Below are 14839 nucleotides of genomic sequence, written 5' to 3' on the forward strand. Positions count from 1 at the left end.
AATCGACATCTAAAAAAGGTGGTTACATGAACTTGCACAATTATCACGAGTGGCATGTGGAGAATCCACATTTAATGCGAGAAGATAGATCCCAGTATCGTTTTAAAGTAAACCTGTGGACCGGAATTTTAAACGGTAAAATTATTGGGGCTATTGAACTGCCTGAGTACTTGAATGGAACTAATTACCTACATTTTTTAAGAGAAGATTTACCAACCCTGTTAGAGCACGTACCACTAGCAGATCTTCGCGACATGTGGTTTCAACAAGATGGCTGCCCAGCGCATTTCGCAGTGCAAGTAAGAGATTTCCTTGACCAGGAAATACTAGTGTCTATTATTTTTCATTATCATTGAAACAAATTAATAATTTACGAAGTTATAGTACTGATATAACAATAAAATTGCTTTTAAAAATAACTATAAAAAAAAATCCGCCTACCATTTTACACCGCGCAATAAATCCCGCTCACGCACATTTGGTCGTCGTTAGTAAGGACTAAGGTAACTCGTAAGGCGAAACAGGAATCCAGTACAAAGTTTCTATTGCAGCGATCGTGACCTTGACGTCACAAAGCGTGCCCATCTTAGGAGCTAGGGAAGCCGCAATTTTTCGAGTTATAGGGACGGAGAGATACGCCAGAAAGAGATAGAATGATACCGAACTTCGTTGTCCGCCGGAACGGGATAGAATGATAGGTTCTTTTCACTTTTAGTTCGCGGTCATTTATCTGTCAAACTTTATATTTTTTTCACCAGACCATTTGCATTTCATTCGATATATTAGTATAATAATTTAGAATTGGTCATGTACTATTGTTGAAATTAATTTTTTAAATTAGTGTAAACTAGAGTGAATTAGTGATAGTTTTGTGTCGTGTTAGTGCAGTGTGGTGCAGTTTAGTTATATTGTTTGGTAGTCGTCTATTTCACGCAGGTATTTAGGTAAGTTGTTTTAGTTTGTAGTTTTAATAGAAGCAGTTGTTATTTAAGTAGTAATATGTTATAATAGAGTAACTTCGATAGCATGGCGGCATTAGTGAACGTAGAATGCTGCCTGACAGATTTGTCGACTGAGGAAACATCCTTTTCAAAGTTGAGTTTTGAAAATAAAAAATCACGTAATTCATTTAGGCCGTGCTCGCCCTGACATGATTATTTTATTATAAACGACGCGATGGGTTTTTCAAACATTATATTAGTTCTTTTTACATCAAGTATCCTTGGCTCAAGGGAAGTTGTAAATTAAATAAAATGTTTTGTTTTCCTTGCTTGTTATGCTCAGATTCTAACAGCTTATGGAGCCACACGGGATTTAATGATATTAATAATCTTACAAATTCATCTAAAAACATGTTCAGACCGAAAAACATATCCGTAGTTGTTTATCATTGCATGATTTCGGAAATCATAGAATAGAAACATTTTTTGCTAATACGCATGTAGTTCATAATAAGAATGCTAAAGATAATTCAACGTACAAGATATAAGATACAAGCCATAATAACTAGAATTCGCGCATCACAAGCAAGGTAAGGTTTTTTTTTGGTCCGGCTTCCCTTCTAAGAAAATTCACCCTTCGCCACTGAAAGGGAAGGCAGAGTCTCCTACAAAAACATATGGTACTACTTTGTTTCTACCTTGCAGTGCTTCAGGTGCAGGCAATCTTAAAGAATTATTTTCTAGTTTTTTATATAATTCAGTTTCTTTAAAAATTCCACCATCTGAAATGCGGCCTTGACATCCGACATCCAGAAATTTATAATTATATTCCGCGTCTACTAAAGCAAACATCACTATACTGAAATTCGATTTGTATTTACGATATTCTGTGCCACTATGTACCGGAGCCTCGAGAATGACATGTTTACCGTCCATGGCTCCGGCACAATGGGGAAAATTCCACAATTCATCAAATCTGTTTGAGATCCATTCTGACTCTGTTTTTTGGCAGCTGAAACAATGAATTTCTTTTTAATTACAGATTGCAAATGAACCGGAACAGAGTGCATCTACAAGTGTAGAAAATGATAACAGTTCAGAATTTATATCACTAACTGGTCAGGCCCAAAAAAAAAAAGAAAACAGACGAAAATAAAAAAATGGGTATGCTTTCGGAGGCTCTTGGCCTGCTTAAAGAGTGCTGCTTCTAGTCCTACTCCTGAACCCCGAAACAATAATCCAAACAATTTTGACAGTGAAACACTTTTCTTTTCAAATTTTATATGCAGCAAGATGCAACAATATAACAGAAGTACTAAAAGTGCAGCGAGCAATAATGGACGTAATATTCAAAGCCGATGAAGGATGCACTAACTTTTCTCGACATTATTATCCATCGGCATTCAATTACAGGCTCGGTTCCCTCATCAAGATACTGCAATGAACCACCTTCTTTGTCTAATCGCTCAGAACTTACTTCAGGGTATTCAACAGGTCAAATTCAGACAAGTTGCCCTACTGCTCCATATGCTTCACCTGTTCCCTCAGAATTATCTCAAACTTCATATGAAGATGTAGATTTTGTGAATGACCTGATTTGAAAAGAATAAATTTTGTACTACATGATTTGAAGATACAATTTGATTTAACTTTCTAATTTTAATTTTGGAATAATTTTATTTTTGCTAACCCTACTTAATACAATAGCTTAACCCAGATAAGCCTACTGTCCTATATTTAGGACAGTAGAAATAAAAAAAAATATCAGAATACTCTCTTTATCTAAGATTATTTAGTCTTATGATTTGTAGTAAGAAACGTGTCAGCTTTATTAGAAAAAATAAAAAGACAGTTATTTTAACAGTTTTTACCGTATATTTTACCTTATAAGTGTGTAATACAAGTGCGTTGCAGACATGGCAAATGACAGGTATGTATAAAAAGTTATATTTTACTCATGAGTTATTTTTTTCTGTGTTAATATCTAGTTGATAACCTTAACTTTTGTACTAAATAAATATTCTAGCAAAATAATATAAATAAATTACGTATAACTTGTTACAAATACTAGCGTACTATATATAGGACAGTAGGATAATATACATGATTTTAGTACAATAATACAACTTTTTCTTTACAGACCGTTAGCTGCGCATGAAATTTTAGATGCTTTAGAAAATGTTTCTGAAAATGAAGAAGATTATAGAGAACGACTGATATGTATTTTACCTCCTCCTGTTGATCCTGACTGTCTCACTGACGAAGATTCGGGTGAAGAAGATAATGTAACTTTGAATAATTTGCCACGAAACATTCTGCTTCAACCGGCTGAAGTAATGATTCAAGGGCAGATTATGGTGAGTGATACAGAAGAAGAACCTTCTGATTCTACAGGTCGAACTAAACGTAGGCGTACCTACGCATGGAGAAAACGGGACTTGGCAAAAAATCCCGTGAATTGGCCAGATGTTCAAGGCGCTTGCCAAGATAAGCGCCCAATTGAGTGGTTTGAAAACTTCTTAGATGAAGATGTTATTTCGTTGTTGGTGTCAGAGAGCAATAAATATGCTGTCAAAAAGAATTTGCCTGGAGACATAACCACTGAAGATATGAAATGTTTCATTGGCATATTGTTGGTTAGTGGTTATTCATGGCTCCCCCGTAGAAGAATGTATTGGGAAAACTCCCCTGATACAAAGAATGAATTGATCAGCTCGGCTATGTCTAGGGATAGATTTGACTTTATTTTTCGCCACCTTCATGTCAATGATAATCTGGATTTGCAAGACAAATACACAAAAGTACGCCCCCTAGTTACACTTCTAAATAAAAAGTTCTTAGAGTTTTCTCCTCTTGAAGAGCATTACAGTGTAGATGAGGCCATGATCCCCTACTATGGTAGACATGGCTGCAAACAGCACATAAAAGGTAAACCTATTAGGTACGGGTTCAAAGCTTGGGTTGGTGCTACACGGTTAGGGTATGTTTTATGGATGGAACCATACCAAGGCGCTACAACTATGTGCAATCCAATATATAAAGAATTGGGGCTGGGTGCAAGCGTTGTTCTCACTTTTTGTGATGTGCTGATTTCACGTGGCTTTGACCTTCCTTACCACGTAGTTTTTGATATTTTTTTTACTGGGACGCCCTTGCTGGAAGAGATAACAAAGAAAGGCCTTCGTTGGACTGGGACAGTTCGAGAAAACAGGACATCTAGTTGTCCTCTGATTACATCGAAGTTACTGAAAAAAAAGGAACGTGGTGCTATCGATTACAGAACGACACATGACAACACGTTCATTATTGCTAAATGGCATGACAATAATATATTCAGTATTGCTTCTAATGCTGTAGGGATAAATCCTAAACAATCTGCCAAACGCTTCTCACAAAGTGAAAAGAGAAACATTGTCATAGAAGAACCACATATGGTGTCCATCTATAACAAATATATGGGAGGAGTGGATCGGTCTGATGAAAATATTTCACATTACCGAATTGGTATACGAGGTAAGAAATGGTACATGCCGTTGCTCACACACATGATTGATCTTGCCGAACATAATGCATGGTAGTTATATAAAATAAATAATTGAAAACTGGATCATCTTGGCTTTCGCAGAAGGGTAGCAATTGCTTTGATTGAATCAAATAGAAAAAATGCCAAAAGAGGGCCTAGCCGACCCTCCCATCATGAACATGCTGATAGTCGTAAAGACCAAATGAATCATCTGGTTATTCCTCAATCGAAGCAAACACGCTGTCGTCAATGTCACAAAAAATGTTTGACACGTTGCAAGAAATGTGATGTTGGAGTGTGTGTCAAGTGTTTTGAAACATATCATTCATAAATAGTGTTAATCTAGTAAATTACATATAACAATGGGTAATATAATCAATAGTTATCTAATAAACTACACTTTTTGATTACATTCTGTTTTGTCATAAATGGTCTTTTATTTCCTCTTATTATCCTACTGTCCTACATATAGGACGGCTGTTTCCCTGAAAGCCTTACACGTAATTTTTTTTTCATATTTTTTTTTATGTTGCATAAGGTCTAATAAACTAAATAATGTAACTTTTTTCAAAATTTTCAGAAAATTTTAGTTTCAGGCTTATCTGGGTTAATTTGTTATTTTAATAAATAAATAAAAATATGTAAAACTCACCTTAATGTTTTCTTTCAATGATTTTATAATCGCTTCACAAACTTCTGGTACAATGCAAGACATTGACTGTTTTGAAATTCTGAAGGTGTATTGAAGGCTTGTAAATGAATCTCCTGTTGCCAAAAATCTTAGTGTTAGAGCCAGTCTATCTTGCGGCGAAATTGCAGATCTCATTATAGTGTCTTGTCTTGATATTTTAGGCGCAATGATTGTTAACAAATATTCGAAGTCAGTAGGCGACATCCGGGTAAAGTTTTTATATTGACCACTTATATGTTGAAATTTTAGTTCCACAAGTAAAGAAGATCTTCTTTTATACAAATTAGTTTTCCACCATCGACGCTTCCGACTTTTGCGGTCTTCAGTTAGTAAATACATGAAAATAAAAGCCGCACCAGCTATCACGACCTTCCTATTCGGCATGTTCGTAGCAACTGAGTGGAAACAGCTTTTGAAATATTTTCGCGTTCACAATTCGCTTTGAGTTCGTGTGCCGTCCACTCTGTTGATGCTAAATTACACGTAATCTTACATTACACGTTACACTCGTCTGGACCCGGCTTTAAACAGCAGGAGCAGTGTCACGAATGAAAAATAAAGCGCCTAATTGTAGTTCCAGTCATTGTATTCTGCATAGACAAGCACTTGCGATGAAGCAATGCCGTCAAATCTAAAATTAGTTATGGATGAAGCGGTAAAAATAATTAATTTTATCAAAATCACGACCACTACAATCCCGATTGTTCTCATTATTGTGTGAAGATTATGGCAGCAAACATAAAACACTGCTGCTCCATACAGAAGTGCGATGGCTGTCTCGGGGTAAAACTTTAACAAGGCTATTTGAACTTAGAGCCGAGTTACAAATGTTTCTTGCAGCAGATACTTCTTTTAATTTGAAGGACCGTTTGTATGATAGAACTTGGTTGTTCCGATTGGCTTTTATGGCCGATATCTTTCAAAAACTTAACGAATTGAATTTATCGTTGCAAGGTAAACAGACAACAGTGTTTCAGGCCTATAATAAAATAACTGCTTTTAAAAGAAAATTAGATTTTTGGATCATTTGCATTGGTAAGAAAGAAATAGAAAGTTTTACGTTACTCAGTGAGTTTGTTAGCGAAAACGATTCAGAAATGTTTGAAGATGATGTGTTTGAAGAATTGGTCCAATATCTCAGTTCGATGCGCGCATCTTTTGAAAAGTATTTTCCCGAAGAACACAATACAACAATTAAAGTGAATTCATGGATTAATAATCCTTTTATACCCAACTTGGAAATGCCTGAAAACATGTCAAACGAGATATATGAATCGCTTTTAGAAATGTCATCAGACACAAGTATGGAGTCACTGTTCAAAACGACGCCTCTCAATGATTTTTGGTGCAAAATCCAAGATGAATATGCAATGCTTGGCCAAATAGCTCTGGATATTCTTCTCCCGTTCCCAACTACATATTTGTGCGAAACAGGATTCTCTACCTACGCAGCCACGAAAACAAAATATCGCAATAGACTGGACGCCGAAGCTGATATGAGACTCCTACTTTCTTCCATCAAACCTGATATCAAACAATTGATGAAAAATAAAAAACAGTTTCATACCTCCCACTAGTTAGATTTTTTCTTTTTTAATGTTTTCAATTATTGTCCTTGACAATTGGTGAAGTAAATAATAATAAGTAATTGTTACATTGTACTTTTATTATTCTGAGTTATAAAGAATACACTTATATAAACAATTGTTTTATTGTAGGGTTCCATCAATTATTTCGCTTCCCAAAAGGGTTCCGTCTTTAAAAAAGTTAGAGAACCACTGCCTTAAGGCAACGTCGCCTACAAGAGCCAGCTTTCGTAGCACACCCACCATACACTTACCGAGCATCGTAGCACCAGAGGACATTAAGCTACGAAAAACAATAAATCTGGATAATATTGACCTAGGCAGCCTACAGTTCCTGTCTCATGCGTTGCAGGATAGCAGTACAGTGAATAACAGTGAAAAATTAGTGAATGTGCGTAGTTTTAGCTTGCTTATAATTGTACTTTATTTTATCTTAATTATATCATTAATTGTAATTTTATATCGAAACAGACTTACTATTTTTCATAAATTATGTCAAAATCATCAACCTCATACTCGTAATTCGCATCGGCGAGCTCGTTTGCAGTTTGCTCGCGCACACGTCGATTGGACCCTAGATCAATGGACAGCTATTCTCTTCTCAGATGAGACGAGGGTGTGCCTCTTTTGCAATGACAGACGCAAAAGAGTATACAGGAGGCAGGGGGAACGTTTCGCCCAAGTATGCATCCAGGAGACAGTAGAATATGGGGGCGGTTCCTGTATGTTCTGGGGCGGCATTTCGGCCGACGATAAAACTGATCTTGTTTGCGTCTCCCGGACCGGTGCCGCGGTGGTGCTCGCGGGCAAGGATCGCTGACTGGTCACCGGTACATAACAGAGATCCTGGAAGTACATGTGGTCCCCTATGCCGGTTTTATTGGCGAGGGGTTCACATTAATGCACGATAACGCTCGTGCTCACACTGCAGCTATTGTGCGCGACTACCTTCAGGAGGTCCTTAAATTGATAAGATCAATGAGGGAACGTATGATGGCTGTTATCAGGGCAAGGGGGGGTAACACTAGATCTAGGTTAGTTTTAAGCAACTTTTTCGACCTTTTTTTGTTATTGTACTGTAATTGTGTATGGCTAGAATGTAAGATTTTTATTGCACTGTAAACTTTATTTTTTTGTATTGAACAAAAACACTTTCAGAATGGATTTTTCATTTTTGAGTATTCTTCATTTCTTTACCTTTCTAATGATACCCAACACTACAGACACCATTGATTCCAAGTAAGGTTAAAAGTCCTTCCAAGGAAATTTTTAGAAGGTGCGATTTTTTTGACGCCGAGTGTAATTCTTTTCAACGAAAATAGTAGACCATCTCAATAACCGATTTATATCAGTTCCGTTTGAACATCGCCTGTCTTTAGATGAACAGAAGAAAGAACGAGCAAAGAAAACTGCAATGCATTCAGCGAATAAGGTGGCTGTTATTAATGTGTTCAAACACGTTGAAGAAACGTGGCCGAAGGATTCATATCCGAACAAAATTTATGTTGTTAACAAAACAGGTGAAATTAAACGAATTTCACGAGCCCTAAACGTGTAAGTAAACAGGTTTATAAAAAAACCTATCAACAGGCGTGAAAATACTTCATTATAAAATGATTTTAAAGTACAAGTTTTATTACTGAAGAATTTATGTTGTATGTAATACGCTTAACAATATTCTATAGTAGGGCACACTATGAACAAAGTTTGGCTAGATGAGTCAATAAGTCAAATAAAGAAGTTCATTTACAAGGTTTATTTACAGGCTTAAAAAATCCAAGTGGAAAACGACTCATCGTAGATCACATAGGTAAAATTTTATTCTAAAACAAAACTCACAATTCTCTTGGATATTACCTCATTTATGTTGAAATTCCTTATAATTAATTATAAAAAATAAATTTCCGGATTTTTATACTCAATAATGATTAATTTGTTTACAAGCTCAAACACTAGCTTTTAGGAAACAACATTGTTAACTATGTTTACACTTTGGCTCAAGTATAGGCAAAAATAATATTTATATATTTTTTGCATGTTAGTATATCGACGATGAAGTGACAAGAACTCCTAACTGACATTTTTGCGATTTTACTTTTTTTATGTAGATAGACTTTAAATTATCGTTTGCGTGAGCTGGCAAAAGCAGCTAACTTTATATCTTATTTTTAACGAGTTATTAATAACTGACAATAACTATTAAGCAACTATGCCTCAAATTTGCTGACAATATCATCTAATGAACTAATAACAATAACGACTAAATAACCTTCGCGTAATTATTTCTGTCAAGACCTCCTATCTTCACTCCTGCTAGACGCGTCCTTACTCTCACGCAGCTGCCGGCCGACTGGATGGTCCCGCTGGCGTCTAGGAAGGATAATATTTCATAGATAGGCTAAAATGCGGGAGTGAGACGGGTATAACGGATCATGCGATATTCGCTTACCTTTTTTCTTCTGTCATTTCGTTTAAATTCGGAGCAAGTTGCAACGTGCAAGTTGGCGTAAAGAGTGTTTTTTGTTATTTTTAAAGTAAATAGTGGGATTTTAGGTAATTATTTTTTGCCTTATATAATGCTTATACAGTTAAAACATATTTAGTAGTGTATTTTCTTTTTTTTTGTGTATTTGTTAAAGTTAATGAATATGTTCATCAATAACAGTAGGTTATCTTAAAAGCGATGAAGTCTTCTTGTTTTTTTTCCGAACTATAATAATAAAATATAAAGCTTTTGTTATTCGTTTACTTAAATTAAGCTTTATACTACAATAATATCATAAGACTATTATGTTATCGTTATTCCTATTGGTGTGTTCCAAGAAGTTAGAAGTTATTGTTCGAGTGTACAAATTTTATTTGTATATTTTAAGTAAATAGAAGCAATTGTTTTTGTTTAATTAGTATTGGATCATTACTTTTATTTCGCACTAACAATAAAATACTGGTGTTTAGTCATCATCAATAATAATCATCTTTTTTATAGACCAACAATAATTATTATTACTACCGCTATGGCTCGATTTCTACAAGGAGTGAGAAGCAAAAGGATTCTTAGCGAACTTCAACAAGATGATTTGGTAACAAACCTAAGACATTGTACTCCTGAGGAAAATGAACAGATATTTGGACGTCAACACGAAATGGTAAGATATTAAAAAACATGTTAAGGTTTTGCGTATAAAGTTTTTCTGCTTTGTAAATACCTACTTTGTAAGAATTCCTTAACTTTACATATTTTGATAATGATCATTTATTTATTTTTAGCCTGAAGATAATATCAACACGCCTCTTTCTGGAAAATGCTGTAGTCCTAAACAAAGCGATGATGCTAATCCAAAGGAAGCTATCAACACCAACGTCGATGTTTTAAGTTCACCAGATGTCTCTAACTTTGAGCCCACAGAAATCCTCGACAATAATGATTATGAATCTACTTCTTTAAATTCATGCAGGCGTCGTCGTCTCGTAGTAAGATCTTGGTCATTATCTGATTTAACACAGGATACACACAACATGATCAGTTCCCTAAAAAAGTCGCCATCGGTTCCGGCCTTGTTAGCCATTAGCAATAATCTTGATGTATTAATTGCGTTTACCAGATCGGATCAGATCGAAACTGTATCGGATGATGTTTACCAAATTCCTGAAGAAAGGAGTTCTGCTGAAGAATGTGTGACTGAGTACCAAAAAATTATGGAGATATGGAAGAAGGTCGAAAACGTCGTCACAATGCTGATCCTAAATCTTGGAAAAGGAATAAGGCTCGTTTGAAGCGAATGCGAGGTGAAGAGTATCTTGGCTATTCTAAACCAAAAGACAGGAAGTTCCAACAAGATACTTTAAGTCAAGCAAGACGGTTAGGACCAACTTGCGTCTCCAATTTTTGTAAGAAGAGTAAGGTAAGAGGCTGTGATAGGTTCAGTGAAGATTGTCGGAAGGATATACATAGCAATTTTTGGAAGAAAATGACCTGGGATCAACGAAGAGTTTATGTTACGAGATTGGTGACACGATCTAGTACATCTCGGAAGACTAAATCAGCTAGTGAACCATCTAGACGGGAAGGAACCCTGTCATAATTTTTGCCAATTGAGAAAGACTGTTCAAATAAAGTACAGGTATGTAAACAAATGTTTTTAAACACTCTAGCACTGGGGTCGTTTACTGTTCAAGCATGGGTAAAAAAGAGTGAGTTTGGCATGACTTCAAACCATGATGCAATATATGATTCCAAAACAAAGACTCCAAGAGCAGAAGTAGAAACGAAACTATCTATTTTAAACAATTTTTTTACCAGTTTGCCGAAATTGCCGTCTCATTACGCAAGAAAAGACACATCTAAACTCTTCATAGAACCAATCTATCGTTCTCTTACCGATTTATACAAAGCGTATCAGAAATATTGCACTGAAACTAGTCAACCTAATGTTAGTAGATTTACATTTGAAAAGAATTTTCATGAAAAAAATTTGTCACTATTTACGCTTAAAAAGGACATGTGTGACACCTGTTCAAGTTACAATTCGGGTAATTTAAATGAATCAGATTACCAAATACATGTAATTAAGAAAAACCGAGCTAGACAAGAAAAAGAAGAGGACAAGAAAAAAGCAGCTGCTGGAGAATTTTTACTTTTGACTATGGATTTAGAGGCTGTAAAGATTTGTCCTTACCTTACTGCTAGTGCTTTATATTTCAAGACAAAGTTAACGTGCCATAATTTCACTGTTTTTAATTTAGTAACCAAGCACTGCACTTGTTATTGGTTCGACGAAACTTCTGCTGATTTAACGTCTAGCACTTTTGCAACATTTTTAATTGATTATTTAGAGAGACATTGTATTCCACATCAGTTACCAATTGTTATTTACTCCGACGGGTGCACATACCAAAATCGTAATTCTGTGCTGGCAAATGCATTGCTCCTTTTAAGCAAAAAACACAACGTAATCATCATGCAAAAATTTTTAGAACCAGGTCACACTCAGATGGAGTGTGACTCGGTTCACAGTGCCATTGAGCGAAAACTCAAAAATCGGGAAATTTTGCCCAGTGATTATGTTACGATTACCAAAGAGGCACGAAGCACTAACCCCTATGAAGCAATTAATGTAGATCATGAATTTGTTAAAGATTATGCCCGACCTGAAAATATGCTTTATAAAAGTATTCGACCAGGTCGCAAAGCGGGTGATCCACAGGTTGTAGATATCAGAGTAATAAAGTACAATACGATGACAATCGAAGTTAAACTGGGTTTTGACGAAGAGACCTAGGTTACTAGCTTCGGAAGCAATCTATCCTCAACTACATCCTACCAAAATTCCAATTACTGTAACGAAGTACAATCACTTGCAACAACTAAAAGCAGTATTACCTAAAGATTGCCATAATTTTTACGACACTTTGCCATTTGTTTAAAACATTTATACATTTAATAATTTTTGTGATAACATAGCTGTTTTTCCATCATTATCTTCCTGCTCTTGTCCTATTTTAATTGGGGTTGACGCAACACAATATTCTTTCTTCCATTCTATCCTGTCAGCAATCACGCTATCACTGATTCTCTTTTCTTTCCTAACACTCCCATCCAACTTTTCTTTGCTCTCAACCTTTTCAGTCACTGGTGCCACTTTCAAACTTCCTTAAATATACTCATCTCACACTTTTTCCATTTTCGACACTCCAGATTACGTACCTAGTTGTTCCAATAATATTAATTATAAACTGATTATTTTGTTTTCTTTTAATTACGTCTCTAAAGCAATTAAGCCATTTTTATGTTCTATCAGATATTTGATTGTAATAATTAATAACACAATATTATTTTCTAATTATGTGATTTTTTTTTAAGTTGATTAAAATTATTGTAAGAAAATCATGCCATTTCTTTAAAAATATTATAGAATTCCCTTACTAGAAATATCTTCTATCTTTGTTATTATAATGTATATTATCAAAGCCTAGATTGCAATATCACCTATTGCATACACTACTTTTTCAACTTTTTGATTTAGACGTAGCTAAATCAAAAAGTTGATTGTATATACACTAGTCACACATAGCCCCCTATACCCGATACTTATTTCATACCGTCGAAACCCGTGACTTCGCCTGCTCTACCTATCTTCGCCTAATTTTTAGTAAGTTAGATTTGCGAACATATTTTTAGTACAAATTGTGCAAAATACTACTAAATACAAAGGATTTTTTACGTATGGCAAGATTTTGCAAATAAATTGTGACTTACTTCACACTATTGGCCACCATTGCGTTTTTTCCGTGAAATGGACGACACGTTTTTTTTTGCTGGTGTTTTAACTTCAGTTTTAGGCAGTATTACAGAACAGGTAATGTTTATTTTATTATGAACTACAAATATCTCTCTTTCATTGGACACTATTATTATCTATCTTATTCACGTTTAGAGGCTACAATTAAATAAATATCATTGTGTTGGTACTGGTAGCCATTTTGTTGCCGAACTTCGCCTACTGCTAGGGTTGTCAATTCCATTGTTATTGTCTTTTATTTATTATTATAATATATATTATACAAATAGTAGAGCTTTTTGCTTTAAAAGTAAGTACAATTGTGTAAATTTTTTATAGATATTTTCTTAAATGGACAAAACATTTTTTTAATAAATTATTGGAAAAAAGAGTTCAAGTTTCCGGATACATTTGATAACAAACTGGTTGTTGCAGAATTACCGACAATGCAAGCGAAGCAACGCAATAGGCGGTCATACACTACAAAACACTCACAGCATATGATAGATTTGGCAGTAGATGCGTTACAAAATAAAACAATGTCCTCGTACGATGCAGAGAAAATTTTTGGCATACCTCGTCGAACATTATTAGACAAACTGCACAATAAACATCCTAAGAGTCCAGGATGTCCGACAAGGCTCAACGACCAAGAGGAAGCTAATATAATTAAAGTTCTATTAGCAGCGGCAGAATTCGGCAGTCCTTTGACTCTTCTGGATTTGCGAATTGTCGTTCATAGGTAATAATTAAATATGTTTTATTAGCAATTCTATTCAACAGGCACTCAATATATGCAGAATCTTGTAGATAAATATGTACATACCTACTTTAGTTTAGAGTGGTATTCTTTTTTCAGATACTTAGAGGGCAATGGCAGACTTACTATTTTTGACAACAAATTACCCGGCAAGAAGTGGGCATACTCTTTTATAAAAAGACATAAATCTAAATTAGCATACAGAGTGGTACAAAATATAAAACGAAGCCGTGCAGAAAAATCTCCTGATGAAATGAAGGAATACTTCACAAATTTACAGTTATCATTGAAAGGTGTTCCTAGTGATAACATATTAAATTATGACGAAACGAATTTAACAGATGATCCAGGGTCCCAAAAGTGCTTATTCAAAAGAGGAGTGAAGTACCCCGAAAGAGTATTAAATAGCACGAAAGGTGCTATCTCTATAATGTTCGCAATAACTGCTGGAGGAGAATGTCTACCTCCTTACGTTGTATACAAGGCGGAGCATTTATATACAACATGGACATTAAACGGTCCTAAAGGTTCAAGATACAACCGTTCTAAATCGGGATGGTTTGACAGTGTCTTGTTCGAAGATTGGTTTGAAAGTATTATTCTACCATGGGCTAAAAACAAAACCGGTACAAAAGTTTTGATTGGGGATAACTTAGCGTCCCACATAAATCCCAAAATTGTGTCATATTGTGAAGGAAATAATATACGTTTTGTATTTTTACCTCCAAATTCGTCACATTTGACACAACCGTTGGACGTCTGTTATTTCGGGCCATTAAAAAAACTGTGGCGAGAAATTTTACTAAATTACAAAATAAAGAATCCAAGACAAACCACGGTTCACAAAGGACATTTCCCAGATCTTCTCAAAAAACTGGTGGTACAGCTTAACCTTTTGAACGCCACGGACGTTTATAGACGTCTAACGAAATCGTGCCAAACACGCCACCGACGTCTATAGACGTCAAGAAAACGACATTTTTTAAATATAAAATAAATATACTAAATTAAGTTTTCTGTGTTTCTTTTTCCTATTATTTCAAACTACTTTAGTGAAATA

At 35.1% G+C, this 14839-nt stretch overlaps 3 protein-coding genes across 5 annotated transcripts; all 3 read left to right on the forward strand.

Annotated features, from left to right (window-relative positions):
• Positions 1-1518: 1518 nt before the first annotated feature.
• LOC113499998 (piggyBac transposable element-derived protein 3-like) lies at positions 1519-4749 on the forward strand. The gene is made up of 2 exons (XM_026880640.1): positions 1519-2871; positions 3082-4749. The coding sequence occupies exons 1-2, from the start codon at positions 2858-2860 to the stop codon at positions 4517-4519; spliced, it is 1452 nt and encodes a 483-aa protein (XP_026736441.1). The 5' UTR covers positions 1519-2857; the 3' UTR covers positions 4520-4749.
• Positions 4750-6754: 2005 nt separating this feature from the next.
• LOC113499999 lies at positions 6755-12597 on the forward strand. Of its 2 annotated transcripts, none has more exons than XM_026880641.1 (2): positions 6755-9887; positions 10009-12597. In XM_026880641.1, the coding sequence occupies exon 2, from the start codon at positions 10875-10877 to the stop codon at positions 12018-12020; it is 1146 nt and encodes a 381-aa protein (XP_026736442.1). In that variant the 5' UTR covers positions 6755-9887; positions 10009-10874; the 3' UTR covers positions 12021-12597. The 2 variants fall into 2 exon arrangements, with proteins under 2 accessions (XP_026736442.1, XP_026736443.1); XM_026880642.1 differs by having other exon boundaries at positions 9642-9887.
• A 42-nt stretch (positions 12598-12639) lies between these two features.
• Positions 12640-14791, forward strand: LOC113499949. 2 transcript variants are annotated; one of them, XM_026880559.1, is made up of 3 exons: positions 12640-13097; positions 13455-13761; positions 13879-14791. In XM_026880559.1, the coding sequence occupies exons 2-3, from the start codon at positions 13466-13468 to the stop codon at positions 14738-14740; spliced, it is 1158 nt and encodes a 385-aa protein (XP_026736360.1). In that variant the 5' UTR covers positions 12640-13097; positions 13455-13465; the 3' UTR covers positions 14741-14791. The 2 variants fall into 2 exon arrangements, with proteins under 2 accessions (XP_026736360.1, XP_026736359.1); XM_026880558.1 differs by lacking the exon at positions 12640-13097 and having other exon boundaries at positions 13447-13761.
• Positions 14792-14839: the final 48 nt, after the last annotated feature.

Source organism: Trichoplusia ni, chromosome 13, assembly GCF_003590095.1.
Source record: "Trichoplusia ni isolate ovarian cell line Hi5 chromosome 13, tn1, whole genome shotgun sequence".
Lineage (NCBI taxonomy): Eukaryota > Metazoa > Arthropoda > Insecta > Lepidoptera > Noctuidae > Trichoplusia > Trichoplusia ni.

Bases quoted from the DNA above. Each gene is read 5' to 3' on its own strand.
- LOC113499999 (XM_026880641.1), top strand. From the start codon at position 10,875: ATGTTTTTAAACACTCTAGCACTGGGGTCGTTTACTGTTCAAGCATGG.
- LOC113499949 (XM_026880559.1), top strand. From the start codon at position 13,466: ATGCAAGCGAAGCAACGCAATAGGCGGTCATACACTACAAAACACTCA. The intron at 13,762-13,878 runs GTAATAATTAAA...TTCTTTTTTCAG, and splicing joins TTGCGAATTGTCGTTCATAG to ATACTTAGAGGGCAATGGCA.